General features: G+C 38.5%; 1 protein-coding gene across 2 annotated transcripts; it reads right to left on the bottom strand.

Moving 5' to 3' along the window:
• Window positions 1-270: 270 nt before the first annotated feature.
• Window positions 271-18,655, bottom strand: ASPA (aspartoacylase). 2 transcript variants are annotated; one of them, XM_049636815.1, is made up of 6 exons: window positions 18,270-18,655; window positions 14,411-14,606; window positions 12,623-12,716; window positions 9,419-9,526; window positions 5,305-5,414; window positions 271-1,629 (listed from the first exon to the last, which is right to left on the bottom strand). In XM_049636815.1, exons 1-6 carry the CDS (start codon window positions 18,503-18,505, stop codon window positions 1,432-1,434), a joined length of 942 nt encoding a protein of 313 aa, XP_049492772.1. In that variant the 5' UTR covers window positions 18,506-18,655; the 3' UTR covers window positions 271-1,431. The 2 variants fall into 2 exon arrangements, with proteins under 2 accessions (XP_049492772.1, XP_049492773.1); XM_049636816.1 differs by having other exon boundaries at window positions 9,419-9,520.
• Between the last annotated feature and the right edge of the window lie 2,546 nt (window positions 18,656-21,201).

Here is a 21,201-nt window from a genome sequence, read left to right as displayed (position 1 = left end):
ATAAAACACGAAGGAACTTTCACAGTGGAAGAAGGAAGATTGATAAATTGAACTTTCACTCAGAATTCAGAAGGAAGAGAGTTTATTCCAATAAAAATCATTTTGGCAAAGTACGAAAATATTGGTGCAGAAAAATTTAGAAACAGTTTATTTGTGCTTTATAAAACACTGAATATGAAAATGAAATTAGTTTAATGGGGTTTACTCTGGAGAATGAGATATTTACATACATCTTTGTTTCAGATAACAGTATGATACATACTGGTAACAGTATGATACATAGGTTGGTACATACATTTGAAACCATAAACATGGGTTCCTTGGGGTCCAAATCACAGGATAAAAACACTCTTTACTTGGCTGCTGGGGCCTAAAAGAGGAGGCAGGGAGGCTCCTGCAGGGGCTGGAGGGAGAGAGGGAGGCAGCATTTCAGCCCAAAGACCTTTGAGGGGAAGAATCGTGGGTGTGGAGGCATTTTGGGCATTTAGATCACGGGCACTTTTTTGAAAGAATGCATCTGTGAACCAGAGACATGGTTTTGGGTCACATTAGTGTCCGCTGCTGTCTGCTATTTCTGTCTTTACCGCCTTTGCTGCCGGAGCCCAAAGACTTCCTCACGTGTTGGCTGGGAACAAGGGCAAGCACGTTCTTTCAAAATGAGAAGCGACTGTTGGAAGGAATATGCCTCTTCCAGGTTTTCCCAAGTTGGGAAGGAACGTTAGCTTCCCAAGGGGAGTGTGAGATGTCTGGAGGAGGCTCCCCGCTCCCCGAGGTCAGTGCAGAACAAGGGGCCATGTCGGGGCAGCTGTGCTGTGTGGGCGACTGTCTGCAGACAAAGGGCCATTCAGGTCCTTGATTTATTCCTAGTGTCACCTTTATAATCAGCCCTCATTTCCTGTTCACATTTCATCTTCAAAAGGGCAGTTACAATTCTCCTATGGATATCACAACTATTGCTAAAGTTACAGATGGGATGCTTAATATATTATCATTAATTCAGGTATGAAAAATTTAAAAATCACAAGTCTGCATCATGAGTTTCGAGTAGCATTTATACATTACTTGAAAACACATTTAATTCTAGGCTCAAGTTAATAACTTTTAAGGTATAGTATCCATTTCAGTTTTGAAATTTGAATTTAAAGGCTGTTTGTTAAGAATGTTAAACTCTCAAAGTATAATATATAAAAAGTTATACAGAAATAAGAAATGAACTTCTTTGAATAAGCTACGTGTCCACTATGATACTTTGAGAAGATACGCATTAATTTATTCATTCATTCAAAAACTTGCCTGAATGCCCACTGTGGTAAGGCACTGGACTAGGTACTAGGATATGAAGTCGAAGAAGCCACAGCCCTGCCCTTCAAGAGCTTACAACCTAGTGGAGTTTGTCAAGATACTGTGTCACAGGTGGGCTAGAAGTGATTCTTAAGGTAACGAGGAGCGAATACTTCTTGCGTTGAGTGTTAGTTTGGTTGCCTTTGCAAAAGCTTCTTTCTTTTCATAATACGCGGCCTCGTTTACAAACACTGGGTACACAGTACTGCCTCCGCCCAACGGAATAATCTTTCCATCAAGAGTTAAAAACACAGGATCCCCGGGGTGCAGCGGTTTCCAGTCTTGATCCTCTCAGGAAACAATTAAAATACGTAAGTTACATTTAGACTTTTTCCCCACCTTAAAAGTTTTATGTCGGGCTCTCTAGACAACTAACAAATTATAGCAGTGTCTAACAAAAGAGATACTTGAGAGATGTGTTGGGAGGCCCATGAGTGATCTGGCCAAACTGAGACTGAACCATTAATTTGGGCGGCAGTTTTAAGAGTTCCCCATTTAGTTTTTATACCGCATACATGTGACTGGAGTTTGTTTCAATACCAAGTTTGCCTTGAATGTTGCCAAAGAGATTCAGAATATTAAAGGGCCAAATAAATGCCATGTCTCCCTAAGTGTATGTTCTACCTGTTGCTAGCAGAAGTTAAATCTTGTTCAGCAAAGTTTAAGAAATAACAGTGTGCAAGACATTGTACTATAGGGATGTAAAAAAATGAGTCCTTGTGCCTGCCCACCAAGGGACTCTATTCTGATGGGGCTTAGTGAGACAAAGTGGGGATGGGCTGGGGCCTGTCTTAGGATAAGGTGAATGTTCTCCATGATAACAACGGAGTTATCTGATCCAGACCATGAGCCCTCAAATACCAGTGCTGTCACATCACAAGAACCCTAAAGCAGCTCTTCCCACACTTTGATATGTTTTCAGACTGTGTACAGATTTTGTTAAAATGCAGATTCTGATTCTAGAGGTCTTGGGTTCTGTGATTCTGCACTTCTAACATTTCTCAGCAGCACCTGGGAATTTATTATTAAAGCACAATTTCTTTCCCCGCTGCAGACGTGCCTTCATGTTAACAAGTCCCCAGAGATTCACATGCATAGTATTAAAGTTTGGGAAGCTCTGCATTACAGTAAGTTTCTCAACCCTACCTGCACGCTATAATTGACTGGGCTATTTAAAAAATATAGATGAGTATGAGGCACCTGGGTGGTTCAGTTGTTTAAGCATCAGACTTTTGATTTCAGCTCAGGTCATCTCATGGTTTCATCTCACGGTTCATGGGTTCCAGCCCCGAGTCGGGCTCTGCGCTGACAACATAGAGCCTGCTTGAGATTCTCCCTTTCTCTCTCTCTGCCCCTCCCCTGCTTGTGCTCTTTCTCTGTCAAAATAAATAAATAAACTTTCTATATCTATATCTATAGATATCTAAATATATAACTATAGATATAACTATACCCAAACCTGAGCCACATGAAAATCACCTGGTAAACCTAACTGATTTCCTGTGTGCACCCTGAGGAACTAAATCAGAATCCCTGGGGAAGGGGCCTGGGAATCAAGATTTTTTAAAAGCTCCTCAGGTGATTCTCCTGTGGCCTGAGTTTGAGAAGCACCACTTTAGTGCTTTTGTAATAGGCTTTGGGCATTTGGGAGTACATCCTCTAGGTCATTCCAGTGAGCATCCATGACCAAGAACTGTCTCTCTTTGAATAAAACCTGGACTCACAAGCAGGTGTCTGTCTATGTCTCTCTCTCCAGGATCAACTATCCTCAGTGTTCGCTCCCTGATCTCCATGGACACTGGTCTTGCTATTCCTCAAACACTCCAAGTTTGTTCTAGCCTCAGGGCCTTTGGACTTGTTTTCCACGTGGATGACTTCTCATTGCCCAGGCTCCAGCTTCAATGCCATCATCTAAGAGATGGCTCTTTCAGACCATTCCATCTGATAGGAACCCTCTGTTAGCCTCTATTATTCTGTTCATTTCTTTTATAGTACTCATTACAATTTGAAATGATCTGGTTTATGTATTGTTTACTTATTCATGGTCCATTATCCCCTGATTACTATGGAAGCTCCGTGAGGGATCTTGTCTATCTTGAACCTCAGGGCCCAGGATAGGCTTAGTAGTCATTCAAATATATGTATTTTTTAAAAAAATATTTATTTATTTATTTTTGACAGAGACAGAGCACGAGGGGGGGAGGGGCAGAGAGTCCCAGAGAGACACAGAATCCGAAGCAGGCTCCAGGCTCTGAGCTGTCAGCACAGAGCCCTACGTGGGGCTCGAACCCACAAACAGTGAGATCACAACCTTAGCCCAAGTCAGACGCTTTACAGACTGAGCCACCCAGGTGCCTCTCAAATATATTTATTGCAATAATTAGTGAATCACTCACTCCTTGTAAATACTGAGCAACCAAATCAATACTGTCCTTCCTTTCAAGACCTACCACAAACCCTGTTTGTTACTGATCTCATTAACCTCACTTCTCTGCTTCACCAGGATGATGTTTGTACTCTTCAAGGATCCTTGAGGAATACAAATCTTAAAAAAAATCCTGTGTTGTAGCCAGTTATGACATCATCACCTTGGCCTCTGTTTCTTGTACTTGCTATTTTTGTTACCTGTAGTGCTTTCCTCTCTCCCTCAATCTTTATATTTCTTTCCTTTAAAACATTGCCTAAGGCTCCTTCTTCTGGTTTCCACCCAGATCCCACTAAGGCAGAAAGCAGGATTTGCTCCACTTGTCTACAGACAGCTTATTTTATTAAGTTGTAAGTCTGGATGACTATTACTAGGGTCATTAGATCGGAGTCTGAACTGCCTCAGTAGTTTTCCACTCTGATTACCCAGGCCAGTAAGATTAGATTATCTCAAAGTGGGATCCTGGCATTGTTATGTTTCAAAGTCTCTCTAGGCAATGTATGACCAGAGTTGAAAGCCCCAGACTAGATAATCTGCCAAGTCTTTTCCATCTGTCTGAGGGTGCATAGGGTTCTCACAATTGATATGGATATTTTAGCTTTTTGGAATATTTGCTTCTCCTTGCTTTTGCCTTTGCCTTTTCTAGATTTCAATCTCCTATGCTCTCCCAAGAGCCTTTTTCCCCCCTTAACTATGCCATTATTGATCAAACCAGAGAAGGAGCAGATACTGGGGTTCTGAGGAGAGTCAGGGAGTGGTGGTAGAAAACACCGCAGAGAAGGAGGTTCTGAGTGTTTTGCTCTAACTTATTCAGTGGTGATCACAGGGAGGTGGCAGCAATGTGGTCAACTGCAAAGAACATTAGTTCTGGATGTGCCATTGATAGCTGTAAGACTATGGGGAAGATCTAAATTTTATTTTCTTTAAACAACTTTTTTTTTTGAGTGTAGTTGACACAATGTTACATTAATTTCAGGTGTGCAACATAGTGATTCGACAAGTTTATACCTTACCTGTGCTCACCACAAGTGTAGTTACAACGCTATTATAATACCATTGACTATATTCCCTATGCTGTGCCTTTTTACTCTGTGACTTAATCATTCCATAACTAGAAACCTGTGTGAGCCTGTTTTCTTATGATAAAATAGACACAATAATTCCTGTCCATTGCACTTGGGCAGGAATTTCACCTTCCCTGAGAGGCCTTGTCTGACCTCTTCCTCCCCACTTCATTATTCTTTTATGGCATCTGGTTATCTTGATTTCTAAACCACAGTTTAGAGTTTAGTACATCTATAAATCTCATGAGAGTATAGACCATATTCACTGATGTATCCCCAGAGCCAGCAGAGGATATACTCAATAATATTTATTGAACGAAGGTCTGAATACCTTACCTACACTGCTAATGTGGGTAAATGTAGGTAATGCAGGTAAACGAGCTAATGTATGTAAAATGGTTTATGCATTGTAAAGTTCTATTTGAAAGTGAGACATCATTAATTTGAATACTTTAAAGAAACAGCAAATGTTACCTGCAGGTCAGGGTGGATAATAGCGGCAATATCTCCATTTTCATTCCTAGGATAATCAACTTTCTCCATTATTTTATAGACTTCAATAGCACAGGGGGGGAATTCTTCTCCTATGGTGAAAACAACGTGTATGAATAGTGATTAAGAAGAATCTCTTGAAAAAAAGGAAGTTGAAACTTTAAGGGAAGAACAACACCCCAAAAAGGAAGACAGTTACAGGGAGAACATACCATTTTAAGTTAAGGATATTCTTAACCAACATTCAGCCAAAAGAGGTTCTCAAATTATTCCTATTGGTACACCATCCACAAGTACACTAATGGGGAGAGGCAGAAAGCAGAACTTGAAAAGCCACGATAGGCTGGGAGTCAGGACACCTGGGCTTCAGTCTAGCTGTGTAATCTTGAGCAAGATGCTTAACTTCTGGAGGCTCACTTTCTTTACTTGTCAAACGAAGGTTTTGGCAATATCTCGGAGGGCCCTTCCAGCTCTGACATTCTATGACCGCACATCCTCAGGGGGACTTCCGGCAGGTTAGGTGACTTCAGCATGGTGCTCCTTCTCTTAACTAAGTATGTGAGACCTTAGGATGCAGGCAGCCTGACTTCCAAAGATGAGGCAACATTAACCCAATGCCCAGAAACGTGTAAAGGGAGTAGTTTACATGTACACCAGGCAGCTCTGTGTAAACCGGATGAATTTTCATCCAAGAGAGGATCCTTAGTGTGCTATGGTTGCAACTCAAAGGAAACTCTTCCTTTGTCCTTAGAACAGAAAGTGCAGCCCCGGGTTGGAATGTGGATAGCCTGTGATCACTTCTGTATCAGTTAGCTTTTGCTGCTTAACACACTACCCGAGAACTGAGTGGTGTGAAACAACCGCCCCCAGTTTAGCTCATGATTCTGTGGAATGTTTGGGCAGTTCCCCCGGTGTAGGCTGGCTTTCTGATTTCTGACTGTCTTGCTCATGCATTTGTGGTGAGCTGGTAGGTCAGCTGGAGGCTGGATGATCTAAGATGGTCTTACTCTCATGTCTGGCATTTGCCAGGCTGGCAGCTGGAGCTGGGGTGTCTGAGTTCTCCGCCTCATAACCTCTCATTATTCAGCAGGCTAGGCTAGGCTGATCCACATACTGGCAGTACAGGGTTCCTAGGAGGAGCAGAGAGCAAGCTCCAGTGTGCAAGTCCTTTTTGAGTTTCTTCTGCGGCACAAAACAAGTAACGTGGCCAAGCCAGATTCAGGAGGTAGGGAAATAAACTCCATTTCTTGGCAGAAGGATCTAAAACACCACATTGTGAGAACACGGACGGACACAGGGAAGGGAAGAATTTGTGGGCATTTTTACAATCTACTCCATCTTCCAAAGGGAAGATAGAAACTTATCAGGTGTCATCTCTTTAAAGCAGAAGGTCTATTAGAAGGACAGAAAAAAGTGGTAGAACGTAAAGAAGCATTCTAAGTTTGCTACTTAGAATCTCACAGTTGGAAGAAGCCTCAAATGCCTAACCTCATCAGTGCTTGAGAATTCTCCACGTCTTTCTGGCCAAGTGATCATCTTACTCCTGCTTGGATGGCCTCACAAAGTGTGGTCCATTCCACTGTCGGTCAGCTTTGTTAATCAGACATTTATGTCTCTAGGTGACTTCATCCCACTGATTCTATTCTGTCCTCAGAGTCACAGAAAACATGTCTAATTGCTGCTTTCCAGTATGACACGTCTAAAACTCTAATATAAAAAGTCTCCTTTTGCTGGCCTAAGAATTTTTCTTCTCTACTTACATATGTCACATTCGTGAGGTTATATGTGAAGATACTTTGTAAACTGAAGTTCTACGTGCATCTTAGGGATGGCTCTTATATTATGGTTTTTAAACTCTTCAGCCTTCTCAATTCTCTCCTTGGCTAACCTCTACTTCATACAGGTTCCTCCTGAAATACGGACTCAGAATTTATTCACATTCTCCAAGTGGTGTTTATTCAATGCAGAAAAGAGACCATCACTTCCCTTATTCTGGGATTTTTTTTTTTTAAACATAAAAGCAAATTTTGAACCTGAAATGTAGTTAACCTAAAATATTTGCCTCACACAATTGTTAAAGGTTGTCAGCACTTTTTAGATCTACCTTCTAACCACAGATATTTTCCTGCAAGCTTCCTGCCACCTTTCATTTATATATAAGCATGTCACATATATCCTCATCCAACTTACTAGTAATAATTTTGAGTAGCACAAAGCCAAGGATGGAGCTCTTCTGCACATTTCTAGAGAGTTTTTCTCTAGGTGGTTATCTCTTTGTCAGCATTCTTTGGATAATGGTGTTCTTTCCATGTTAGTTAGAAATCCACCAAACTGGAAAGTCAAGATTAATAGTGGTTTAAAATTTTTGAATTGCAGGATCCTTTGCTTAAAGAAAACATTACACGGAAGAGCAATAAAACAGAAGAACTGGTCTGGTAGGAGCAGAGGTAGGGGTGCCTGTCCTGGAGCTACAAGACAGCCATGAGATCCCCACCCCTGGGGATAGGAATCTATGGACTATGATTTGAAAAACATGTCTTTCCTCTCATGTCTGTGGTCTTGTACCTGGGTTCACTGTTCCTTAATGTAAGGTAGTCCCCACTTACTATCGGAAGGGTTTCTTATCAATTAGTGGTGACCTTCCCAATACCAGGTGCATGAGACAGTTATAGAACCAGTTCTCAGACATAGGTGGTAAAAAGCTGATCTTCAGTCTTTATGACTCTGGAGTCAAAGGATTCCCAAGCACAGAAGAAATTCCTGTGACTGCAGTAGGGTGCACAATCTGAGGTTAAGGAATTATACTCCCCCATGACACTGAACTATTCTCCAGCTTTGTCACTATAATGACTCATTCCTCAACGACAATTCCAATTAAGCCTGCTGGAGTAATTATTTATGTAGGATGTCCCTTTCTCTCTCTCTCTCTCTCTCTCTCTCTCTCTCAGGAATTCTTAAATTTTTACAAATTTTATTAACTCTTTAAATTTTAATTCCAGTATAGTTAACATAGAGTGTTATATTAGTTTCAGCTTTCTTTGATTTTATTTCAATTATACTTTAGTTTTAAATTTCAAGTACATTTATTTTTTAATAATCAATAGGCTTTATTTTTTTGCTGTTTTAGGTTTATCAAATAAATGAGCAGATAGTAGACTTCCATATATCATCCTGCCACCAGCCCCATTTAATTGTTTTTAATTACACAAATAATATGCAAATACATCGTTCACCTTGAAAACAATTAAAATAAAATTAACCTGTTTTTTCCTCATATATATGTATGTGTATTCTAGCAAGTGTTTATTATTATTATTCTGAAGCAAACTGGTATAGTGCTGTATGTTTTGGTTTGTAGCTTGCTTTCTGTAATTAACAATGTATTTTGAAGATCTTTTCACATTAATTTATTTAATTGTTTACCAATGGATCAATATTCAGGTCACTTCGATTGTCTTGCTGTTACAATGATGCTGATGACCGCCCTTGCATGTGACAACACAGCGGGTGTGCCTGTGCTTTTGCATGTCTCTGAGGTATGGACTTGCTGGGTCACAGGATTTGTGCATTTTCAGGAGTGGATACTATAAAAATTATTCTCTAAAGTGTCCTTACTGGATTTATACCAGCAGGGAATGAGAGCACCCTCTTTTCCTACACTTACCATCAGTTAATGTTATCAGGTTTTAATATCTGCCCACTCTGGTGGGAGAAAATATTTTCTCACTTTAACTGGTGTTTCTCTGATTAGTAGTAATGTTGGACATCTTTTCATGCGCTTATTGGATATTTGTATTTCTTAGTGGTTCTTTGCTGTTTACGGTGTAGATTAGCAGAAAATGAGGATTTTATTTGGGGAGATTTGTTAGTAGCTGCTTTGCTTAAATGTGTCTACTCTGGTCATTGAGGAATGGCTGAAGTGAATAACATTTTTAAAAAACATCTAATATCATGAGCATGGCAAATTTGACAATTGCTATATCAGCATTTAGTGGTTAGGTCACTATGTGTGTTCATTTCATCTCACTTTTCTGATTTACACACACACACACACACACACACACTAACAAGGAAATAATTCCTGCCTCCTACTTACCTTCATTGAAATTATGTATAAAATCAAGAGCATGTTTGATCATTTTTCTCATTTGATCCAAAATATCGGCTCTCAGAACTCCTTGAGGCTGGGGACCAACTTCTACACCTCGGTACAGAAGGGGTACATATAATATTTATATAAATATTACAATATATTAGACAACTGAGCACGTTCATATATTAAGACCTAGAATATCATCATTAAAATGATTAAAAAGGTAGACCATGTAGCATCATGGAAAATATTTGAGACAATGTTAGGCAAAACATAAAAGCAGAAGATTTACATGTACACATTATAAGCATAGTGAATAAAAACTGAGAGAAAACATGAAAAAATATCAAAGAATTGTATTAGAGTAGTAAGATCTTGGGGTCATTTTTTGCTTAAATATCCTTCAATATTGCCATATTATCAACATTGTCAACATTCAGTCTTGACAGGAGGAAATGCATCTATTTGAGTCACAGAGATTTGGTGCCATGGATGGTTAACATGACCATCTAGGTGACCCTAGAGCAACATTCTTGCCCTTAACATAACAACTAATTCTAATGTGATAGTGCAATAGTTTTAGTTTTCCCTAGGATTAATTTGTATTCATTTATTCTCACCCCAATACAATCCATCCTCACACCTACAAAACAGTCTCTCTAAACCAAATATCTAGTTACCTCCCTCCTGTTCCAGTCTCCCATACAGTTATCCCCCATTTATCAAAAATAATATCATTCATTCTTTTCTAACCAATTCATATCCATTCATATACATTCTTTTTCACCCATTCTATTTTTACCCAGTTCTCTTATTTCTTGATTCACAAAATCTGTATTTGACATTTATTTTTTATTTGTTGTGCTTAGCTTTTTTGCATATACGTCTGGACACACATTTAAGTATGTGGTATAAATGTGGTTAATGTATGCATTTTGTGTATAAATGATTTGTACACATGTGTTAAAACATGTTCAAGGATATGTCTATATGTGTGTTGTAGAAGACATTATTGGTTGCCCATCCAAAAGCCATTCCACTTCTTCCTTACTGATAGAGTCCTGATTTTGGTTCGATATCCAGTCTTCCAGGCAAGTGAACTTTTCTCCAGCCCAGGTGTAAATATGGAATAGTTTAAGTCGTTTATAGTACTCCCATTATCCTAGTGATTGATTTAAGAATGGATATGTGATCCAGTTCTGAACAAGTGGTTATAACAGAGGTCTGCAGGGAGTTCCTAAGACTTTTCTTTCACCCATTAGATATTGTATTATTGGCATATGATGCTTAAAACTACAGTGGACATCTTGTGGCCATGGGGGCTGCTAAAAAACTCCACTAAAGATGGTATACTAAAAAGATAAGAAGAACCTGGCCCCTCACGATGTGCTGAGCTGTAATGTAAAATAATAAATTTGTTTTATTGTTTAAGCCATTTGAGCTTTGTGCGGCCAAAAAGATTGTACATATTCTTGTTTGGAGAGGAGATGGAAGGTGTGGAGAGCAGCTGTGATTGGTAGAAGAGGGTGTCTGAGTCAGAAGAGTCAGTTACTGAAGGATTTTTTCCTTCCTGATTGTGAGTGGAAGATAACAGGGTGGCCATATTTTCTAAACCAACAATTACCCTTGACACAAGATCCTGTGTCAGAGAAGAATGTTTAAAGTTTTAGGAAATAGCCACAGCATAGTCCCAAGTGGAGCTGAAGAAGTAGTGGTCATAAACTTAAATCTTCTGAGTCTCAAATGAGGCCATGGTTGATCTGGGAAAGTTAACTTAGGAGAAGACTCTGTCTAGAGTATTCTGTGTGTGTGTGCACGTGTGTAGGTGTATGTGTATGTGTGTGCATGCACACACATGAGAGAGAGACAGAGAAACAGAGACAGAAAATGAAGAAGATTCTGTGAATGATCATAAGGCTGGCTGCAGAAAACAGCTTCTTTCCACAATAAAGTTTACTTAGAATGATCCTGCCACATTTCAGCTGCCTTGGTAATAGAATACAAAGGTGGTCCTTTTGGAGGCTAGTAGAAGCTAGAGCAAATTTCTATGAGACAATAGAGATATATTGTAAAACGTTGGGTTGGAGATAGTTTCTGTCTGAGCTTAAGTATTTTCCCCCCAGTGAGTGGATGGTATAAAAATATTCCAAATTAATGAAGTTGGCAGGATAACATACAGTATTTCTAATTGTTTATGATGATCTTAGTACTCTATCATATTGAAATATTTGAAAGGCTTGGCCCTAAAAAGGGGCAAATATATTGGTAGATATTTGTTCTAGTTAAGAGCAGCATTTCCCCACAAATATCATAGACCAAGAATGCTTTTTCAAAGTGTGGAAATCTTCAGCTTTATTTGGTGTCCCAGAAAAACAGGATCTCTATCATTCATTGTTAAGCATTTGGTTTATTTCGAATAATTACCTATACTTAGATATTTACCTTTGCCCCAACAGATCCCCGATTATGCACCAAAATTACCAACAATTAAATAACCAAGATAACTTTAAATTTGCTGATACTGTTTGACAACTTGTTTTGAAATTAAATTACTCTTGGTTAAAACCATCTTAGATCTCACAAAAAAGGATTTTAAGTTGTGCAAACAATTATGCTAGCAGGTCATTCAGGAAAGAGAGTGGAATATAGAAAAAAAGAGACTGTGCAAGCCTCCATGTTGGAACTTGCCAGAGGGTAAAGATGCATTCACAGCTCAGTAACTGACACGGAAACGAGTGAGTGGATAGATAGCAAACAACTCTTGGGAGACATGAGTACAAAACAGGTGCTAAGAGGAAAGTTGGGAAAAGATTTTTTATGGGTCTCTGGTGTTTCTGCATGTCTTGCCAGTAAGACACTGACTGCCTTGGTTCCAGATTATTTTTCAAGAATGTTTTTACAGTGAACAGTCTTGGAAGATAGAGATGATCTCTTTCTAGGCACAAGGGCAGGCATGTTTACTGCATATTATAAAAGATTAGAGTTCCCTCAGTTCACTGTTTCTCTCCTGGAATGCAGAAACTGCTCAATGAAACTGAGGACATTTGATATAGTTAGAGCCTGCCTGGAGTTAGTTTGCTTTTACTTGACAATTATAAGCCATAATGATAAGCAAGGTAGCTATAAATATTCTCCAGAAAATAATTGTCTCAGAGTTTCATCCAGGACATATTTTGTGCAGTTGTGACAATGGGAAATATGACTTACCAACAGGATACTTGGCTATAGAACGAGTGGTCGCATATTTGAGGGAAGGATGCTCAATAAGATAAACATAGCAGGGTAATGGAGCCAAAGAAGTCTGAAAAGAATTTAAAACATCTTTCTTATTATGTAAAGACCATATGCTTTGTTCTCTTTGCCACTAGAGAGTCAATAATGTCTTCAATATGCTTTACTCCATCAATTAAGTAATAGAATACAAAGGTAAGACAGCTTTATGAAACACTCTAAAATTCAGTGTTATTATTATAGCTTTGAAAACACATCAATGAATTACATATAAAATTGAATTATACATAGCTTTCTGGGCAAAAAGTACATTAAACAATTCTCCAGAACCATGATAAAAAATGTATGAAATAAATTTTGCTTCTCAATGGATTTGGCTATTTTTGTTTTCACCACTGGTGACACTTCCTATTTAGTTTAGTATAGGTCTCATAAAGAATTCCGTTTCTACCCTTATGGTCCAGGTCCGTACAGATGTTAGGTAACCCCCCCCCCCCACCTCGACTTATCTGAATGAGAATTCAAGATAAGGCCTCTGGATTTTGATAACATTGTCAGCCATGCTGCTTCTATGCCCGGTAACCAGAGCATTCAACTCTCCCTTCAATGAGCAAAAAGAATCATTGCATTATGATCTCCCACCAGAACTGCTAGCCAGTTATTGTCAAAAACTCAAGGGAAACAGAAGTTAACAATTAATCTTTACTGTCTGCTAGGTATAAGGCTCAATGCTGTATCTCATTTAAGGCTTTTAACACTCCTATGGGTAAGTGTTATTATGCCAATTGTATACAAGGAGAGCAAGGTTTGGGGTGTGGAGTATCTTGTCCAAGGTTAGTGAATGAGAAAGCGAGGATATAAGCCCAGGTTCTCCTGGATACACAGGTCAAACTCCTTCCACTTAAGCATATTGGCCCTCTGGACGGAAGAGTAGCTATTATACAGAAATAAACACATAGTTCATTATTTGTGTTTTTTTGCTTTGTTGTTACTTTCTAGCAATTTTCCTCTAGCTGTCAGCCCTGGATTGCTGAATTTTTCATCTTGTAAATTTCTGAGCCTTAAAATGATTAGCTATACAAGTACTGAAAGAACAGACATGTGTTGGGGTATCTGAGTCAAATGGAGACAAGGGCAGAACTAAAAAGAGCCAGCCTTTTTATCACTGGTCTTTGGTCATATTAAATGACTATTTCTCAAGCTTCCTAAAACTAGCATTGAGCTATGTCAACTACACCATTTTAAGTGTGGGTATTGATTTTACCAAACAGCTTATGGTTTAGTGGCTGTCTGGATAAGTGAGTTATAATTTTATAAACACGAGAATCCGCAACTGTTTGATTATTTTGTTCACTGTGTTTATTATTTTACTCATTTCCTCAACTTTTCTCCTGCCGTCAACACCACCACTATTCTGGTGCGCTCCTCCCACTCCCTCATCTCTCTTGGACCCCCTCTTCCAACCCTTTTCTGGTGGCTCTACATCTACAATTGACTTAAAAGTACAGGTACCATGCTAACTTATAAATTAATAACACTGGGGCACCTGGGTGGCTCAGTTGGTTGAGCATCTGACTACGGCTGAGGTCATGATCTCACGGTTCATAAGTTTGAGCCCCACATGGGGCTCGCTGCTGTCAGCTTGTCAGCACAGAGCCCACTTCAGATCCTCTGTCCCCTTCTTTCTGTCCCTCCCTGCTTGAGCTCTCCCCCAAATAAGTAAATATTAAAAAAAAGAATTTTAATTAATAACATTGACATTACCTTAATATAATGACACATCTGAATTAAAAAGTCATTCCTGGAATCTTCAAGAATAAGAGTGCACCCCATGTTAGAAGTAGTGTTGTGAAGGTCAAAAATAATGTCATAGGAATATTCATTGTCTTTTGGACCAAATAAATGATTGATTTCTTGAGCCCTTCTCACTTCATATGGCAAATCCTTTGACATTTTTTTGCTGTTATTAGCAGAAAGAAAAAGATTTAACAACATCTGTGGCTAAGATAACATTAAACATACAATAAGAACACAGTGTATAAGGAAACAGTTGCCAAACCTTTAATATGAAAAATCTGTAAGTCAAGTGGAAACTTATTTCAAAATTTCATAAATAAAGACTTCCTTCTTTTTTCTCCATTTGATTTTATGTAATGGTGCATCGGCATGCTCACAAACAGTAGTTCATTCATGTGGCTGATCCCAGGGAGGACATTTCAAACAGAATTCACCATTTGACTTCAATGTTTAACAAAAGGTATTCATTAATTTAATCAATAGTTTGGTTTTTTTTTTTTTTTTAATAGTTATGTGCACTGGGCTATTTATTGGGGCTAGGCTATCAAACACACACACAAATTTTTTTTTGTCCTCTAGCTAATTCTAGTCCACAAAAATAGTAAACTTAGGTGATCATGTTACCTAATTAGGGATTCTAATTGAGGTCCCAGGAACCATTATGGTCCAGGGTAAGCTTTACAAAGTCTGTAAACTCCACAAAAATGCAAAATTTTGCAGGCATATGCATACATATTTTTTTTCTGGGATGAGGTTTTTATTGAATTCTCAAATCAGTCTCTACCTCTCCTCACTCTTTAGGATATTTTTTTCCCCCTTACTGTATATGTTGACAATTTAAGTTTATTTTTCCTCATTAAACAATGGTTTAACTCAACCACTTCTCTATACTTCCATCTATTTCTGTTCCCTGACTATTTTTGCTAGTGTCTTCAAGGGACCTACAGTTGGAACCTGGGTAATTCCTGCCTAAAATGCAATCAAGAAGGTGGAGCAGCCATTTTTTGACCATAAAGCAAAAAGAATGAGGACAAAAGCTGCATACTAAGGAAGGTGCAGTGGGAAGACAGAAGAGACCTGTGGCGCTTATGTTATTATTGAACCACTACAACCAGCCCTCGACCGCCAAGCTCCAGATTGATTTGTGAAAAAGAAACCTTTACTTAAGCCACTGTTTTCAGGTTTTTATTATATGCAACCATAGTTCCTAATGGATAGGTATGCATTTTAAAAGTTAATTCATGGGGGCCCCTGGGTGGTTCAGTTGGTTAAGCATCAGACCCTTGATTTTGGCCCAGGTCACGATCTCACAGTTCATGAGATGGAGCCCCGCATAGGGCTCAGTGCTAACAGCCGGGAGCCGGCTTGGGATTCTCTCTCTTCCTCTCTCTCTGCCCCTCCCCTGCTTGCATGCTCTGTCTCTCTCTCAAAATAAATATTTAAACGTTAATTCATGAAACAACTCAGTGAGGTTCCTCTACACCCAAGTGATTTGCTTCTAATTCTCCCCCATGTCGGTAATGGCATCACTAACCACCCAGTTGCTCAGAGCCAAGGCTTGAAGTCTTGAAAGATAATGGACACTTTGAGTTCTCATGCCCGTGGCCCAGGTCTCATAGGAAGAGTCTCAAGGGATGAAGCAGAAGGAATGGGCAGGGGCAAGATCCTAAAAGGCACTTTAATCACACTAAGTTACTTAAATCTATGCCAGATAGATTTTTGAAGAATTTTCAGCTGGGGAAGGGCATAATAAGATTTGTCTGTCAGGATGATCCCTATGGCTGCTATTAAACTGAGTCAATGGCAGGAAGGATTGGAGTAAGGCTAGATGAAGAAAGATTCTTTAGGAGGCTACTCAGTCCACAGATGAAATGAAATAAGGTAGCGAAAATGGAGAGGAGTATTGGATTGCAAAATATTCAATGCTTGAATAAACGGGAAGATTTAGTAACTTGGTAGACATGGGGCTTGAGGAACAGGGAAGATTCTAAGTTGATTTCCATAGAAGATTTGATGAGTAATGGTGACATTACTGAGATGGGGAATATAGGAAAAGGAGCAAATTTGGGAGAGGGAAGTCAGGAGAAGGTAATTAAATTTTATAAGTGTGATAACTACCCTGAGAGAGAACTGCCTAGCTTCTGAATAGTGTTAAAGTATAAGAAGCAGAAAGCGAATTTAATTTTAAAGACTGCTCTCACGGACAATGCATACTACTGATGGTCATAATAGGAAAACCCACCCCAGTCCATTTCAGAGTTATTTAAGAAGTTAACATGCCGACTAAAAGCATTATTCTTCAACAAATTCTTATAAGAGTTAGTTAAAAGCTATTTTAGGTGAATAGATAAATCTTTAAAAAGATTTTTTTAACGTTTTATTTATTTTTGGAGAGGGGGAGAGAGAGAGAGAGAGAGAGAGAGAGAGAGAGAGATTGAGAGAATGAGCGGGGGAGGGGCAGAGAGAGAAGGAGACACAGAATCCGAAGCAGGCTCCAGGCTCTGAGCTGTCAGCACAGAGCCCGACATGGGGCTCCAACCCACGAACTGCGAGATCATGACCTGAGCCCAAGTCAGAAGCTTAACCGACTGAGCCATCCAGGCACCCCTAGGTGAATAGATAAAATCTTAATTATATCACCATAACCTCAGTCATGAAGATAAAGCATTCCTGAAATTAAAATGTATGCTAGTAAAAATATGCTTTGATACACAAAATGTGACTCATGTATAATTCTCCCTAAAACATCTACTTCATAAAGTGAGGCATATTTGTACTAAAGGTAGTAACTGTATTTGATCTGTTGTGAGATTAAATTTAAGTAACTCTGTAAACTCAAGTTAGCCTTCATTAGAACATGAGTACACAGGGCAGTGGCTGCTGTGTGAGTTGTTCCTTTGCACATGTTCCATCTCAGTTAGTTGTTTTCCAACTCGTTGTGGATAGAAACCATTTTGTTCATAGTACTCCCACAGTACCTGGCACAGTGCCCCGTGGAGAGTAGGTGTTTAATAATATTTTTAGGTAAATAAAAGAAAGTGGTGAAAAATAAATACTAAGAGGCCTATATATCTATACTAGGAGCTATAAGGATGTAAACAAAGGCAAAAACAATTAGCATTATTTATATTATGTATTATATTGTAATACCTAGAGTGTTACTATTGCATACACTGCATGCAATGTATTATGAACCAGCTGCAATTTAAATTCAGAATATGCAAGTGAAGTGCTTTTATCTCTCAGGGATCCACCACTGAAGCCAGTACATCTACTCCTCATTTCACAAGGTGGTGTGATGGTTTTTGATGATGGGTATTTATTCACTTTTTCATATTCAACAAATATTAATTGAAATATTACAATTTTTTTGACTAGAACTTTATTACTGCCATGAATATAGTTGTATAAAAACATAGTAGCAAACCACCTAGGAAGCTAACAAATATGTATGCAAGCATACAGGCCAAAACTAATATAATACAAAAGACTATTAAATCTGTTTTTTTAAAGATATGATTTAAAAATAAAAACCATTGTTATTGTCTTAGTCTGTACAGAATGCATTTAAAAAGAAAATCAGTTAAGAACAGTCTGATACTTTTAAAAGTTTATAAAAGAGCATGTGGAGGCCCAGTTTAGGTAATTGAGTACTTCATAGCGGAGTATGATTAAAAGTGAAAGTGATCTGTTTCACAACAGCGACTATACGTACGGATACGTATATCATGTGCTACATATACGTGTTCTCTCTCTCTCTCTCTCACACACACACACACACACACACACACACGCACACATGCTACAACACAAAATGTAGTCTTACCCAAGATTTTCAGGGTCAAAAACTCGATTCAGGTCACAGTCAATATATCTGGTACACTTCTTCACTGCTCTTGGGTTGGTAATAAATGGTTTTACCTCCAGCCCTGTTCTCTGAATCTCAGTGCCATTCTCCAGCCAGCGCTTAACTAGAAATACTCCTGTTAACTCATTGCCATGAGTTCCTCCAAAGATAGCAACCTTTTTTATAGGATCTTCAGTAACATGACAAGAAGTCATTTTTGTCAAGTAGTTTTACCTGATTTCTGCAATTCAGAAAAGAAGAAATCAAATAGAACTTAATTTCTCAAGAAAAGTTTAGAGATTTAAATCTAAATGGTACTTTAACCAAAGTGCAAAGTGCAGAGTTCTCTTGAGCAGAGTATAATTTAATATTCTGTTACAAGTTCTGAGCCCTGTTTATTATAGGGACACTCCCTTCCTTTAGCCCTGCCCTTTACCATATTTGGATTAAAATATGCAGAGATGAACTAGATACAGCTGTTTAACTTCTTACTCCCTCACATGGTCAGTAGATCTAAATGCAATAATAAATTAGCCTCTCATACTAATACAAAAATTCTGGTTTCCTTTCACCTATAGCCAATGTCACCTAATGGTGCTTCCATGACTATCTGTAATAGTAAAAATAGTTTATACCTTTCTAATCCTCAAAAATATGAAAAAAAATTAAAAATCTATAAAAAATAAAGAAGGGGCTCATAATATGCATGCTATGATTTGCTATTTATGTTTCCACTCACATTTCAAAACATTTCTTCTCTGAAATGAGTTCAGAGCCTTTTCATTATCTGAGCACATTTGAATCTCACCTCCATAAACAGCCAAAGGCGGAGAGATCCTGAGAGATCTCCTGTGGAGCCAGCACCATTTCTTTCAGTATGCTTATTCATAGTCAGAGACACAAGAACCAAATAAATGATCACTAGGACGTAAAAAGCTACTTTGAAATATGTCTTAATTTCCTTCTCATGAAGTTTTCGGTAATTCTCTGTCAATTTCTTTAGGAATCTTTCCCACGTTTTGCCTTACTATTAAAGGAAAAGCAACTGTGAATAATTTTCAAGTCTTCATAATGCCTGAAAATGTCTTGGGGCATGCTATATATACTAACCGAATTATGAGTTTATTATAATACACAGTCTAATTTACTAGAAGCCCAGACTCTTCACTGGAATGTGTTACTCAAGCAGGGGGTCTTATTAGGGGAAACTATTCAGAATACTAAGATGATTACATCCCTTTGGAGAAATGACTCTGAACCAAATCAGATTTGATTTCATGCTTGATCATCCAGAAAGACAAATGTGTTCAAGTTCTGGAAATACCATGTACTAGTAGCGCCAGATTGTTTGATAGGGATACAAGAGTAATTCCTCACAACCTCAGAGAAGTTTAATTTGTAATTAAATTTCCCACATTACCTCAGTTTATTCATATATTTACATTATAAGACAGGGTGGGTTAGGCACTGACATGGCCATTGTAGTGCTAAAGGAAAAGTCCCTCAGCTACCAGGAGAAAACTGGGCCGGGGACCCAGGTTTTCTGATTCTAAGCCCAGTGTTTTTAACAGAACAGGGTGCTTCCTGTTATTTTTGGACTCCCCCAAAGTTCTAATTTTGCTCTTTTGGAATTCGCATAAACAGTTACTACAGCGTGCTCAGGAAACAAAAAGCATACAAACAAAACAGATGCTAGAATGTAAGATGTGAATGTTTCATAATGTTTAATAAACCAATCCCTATGTTCTTCCTTAGGAGATTATAATGCAGAGATAGAGAAAGCAAAATAATAAAATCCAAATTTACACATTAAAATTACTGTTCTAACCTAAGAAAAAGCCCATGTAGCATTTGATTTTTCTATCCACATCAATGTACACTGAACACTAATGTAGAGATGCTCAAAACAAAAGCAAATGTAAACAAATTATGGTTGTATTTTTTACTTTGGTCTTAAAAACTGTAACTATGGTGAATTATTAACACTTGATTAGGTTTTGTTTCTTTTCTGATTTGTGGTTAGTTCTGTCCTTTGCCCAGTCTCTCTGGAAATGCTGCTTTGGTTATTTACTCGTAGCTGGCACAAATGACTTGCATTTCGAGGCTTGTTTTATGGAATTTTAACAGATCAGCACTTTGAAGCACATTTAACATTCAGAAATAAAGTTTCCCTTACATGTCAAAATGAATAACTTTTTTTGCGAGCTAGTGAATTGCAGTAATTCTGTCCTATACTTACCTTGTTTATTGTGTACAGAGTTTGTCTTCTGCGGAAAGCTTTATTAGAAAAAAAAGAGAGCATTTCCTTAGAACTAGAGCAACAGAGGCTTTTCATACTCTTATACCAAGTTAACTTCCGAAAGATTTTTAACTCCCTGTTTCCCAAAGCACACTAAATTTTTGAGCCCTACAAAAACTACAAATTTTCACTAGTCTAATTCTTTTTTGAGAGTTCAGAGAACTGATGGTGTATAAAGTAGAACCGTTTCTAGTTATCACTATTGATGAAGTTTTGGGGTGACAGGGTGGGGGGGGGGGCAGAGCTGACGGCCAAGAAAGAATTCTTGAAGACGCCTTTGGTGCAAAAACGTGATTTTATTAAAGCACGGGGACAGGACCTGTGGGGGGAAAGAGTTAGTTGCACTTGGGGTAGTGACAGGTAACTCATTATATACCTTCAGGTTGGGAGGGGGTCAGGGTTAGAGTAATTCTCTAAGGAATTTTGGAAGCAAAGTTTCCAGGACCTTGAGGGGCTAGCTGTTGCTAGGGAAATGCCATTTATTACCATTTAGTAAAACCTCAGTCATGAGACCCTTCAGATTCTATCAGGGGGCCATAAGCTTGGAGTATGATTGCCAGCATATCTTGGGGGAGTTGAGAGAAAGAAGTTTCCAAAGGAATTTTTATATGC

This window comes from Panthera uncia, chromosome E1 (assembly GCF_023721935.1).
Source record: "Panthera uncia isolate 11264 chromosome E1, Puncia_PCG_1.0, whole genome shotgun sequence".
NCBI classification, from domain to species: Eukaryota; Metazoa; Chordata; class Mammalia; order Carnivora; family Felidae; genus Panthera; species Panthera uncia.
The sequence above is the reverse complement of the archived record's forward strand: the minus strand, read 5'-3'. Positions and strand labels throughout refer to the sequence as shown.

What these genes read in the sequence shown, in the direction of transcription:
- ASPA (XM_049636815.1), bottom strand. Translation starts at nt 18,505, where the DNA reads ATGACTTCTTGTCATGTTACTGAAGATCCTATAAAAAAGGTTGCTATC. An exon ending in TATAGCCAAGTATCCTGTTG is followed by an intron (nt 9,527 to 12,622) that starts GTAAGTCATATT and finishes TTCTGTACCGAG; the next exon opens with GTGTAGAAGTTGGTCCCCAG. An exon ending in TTATCCACCCTGACCTGCAG is followed by an intron (nt 1,630 to 5,304) that starts GTAACATTTGCT and finishes GTTTCCTGAGAG; the next exon opens with GATCAAGACTGGAAACCGCT.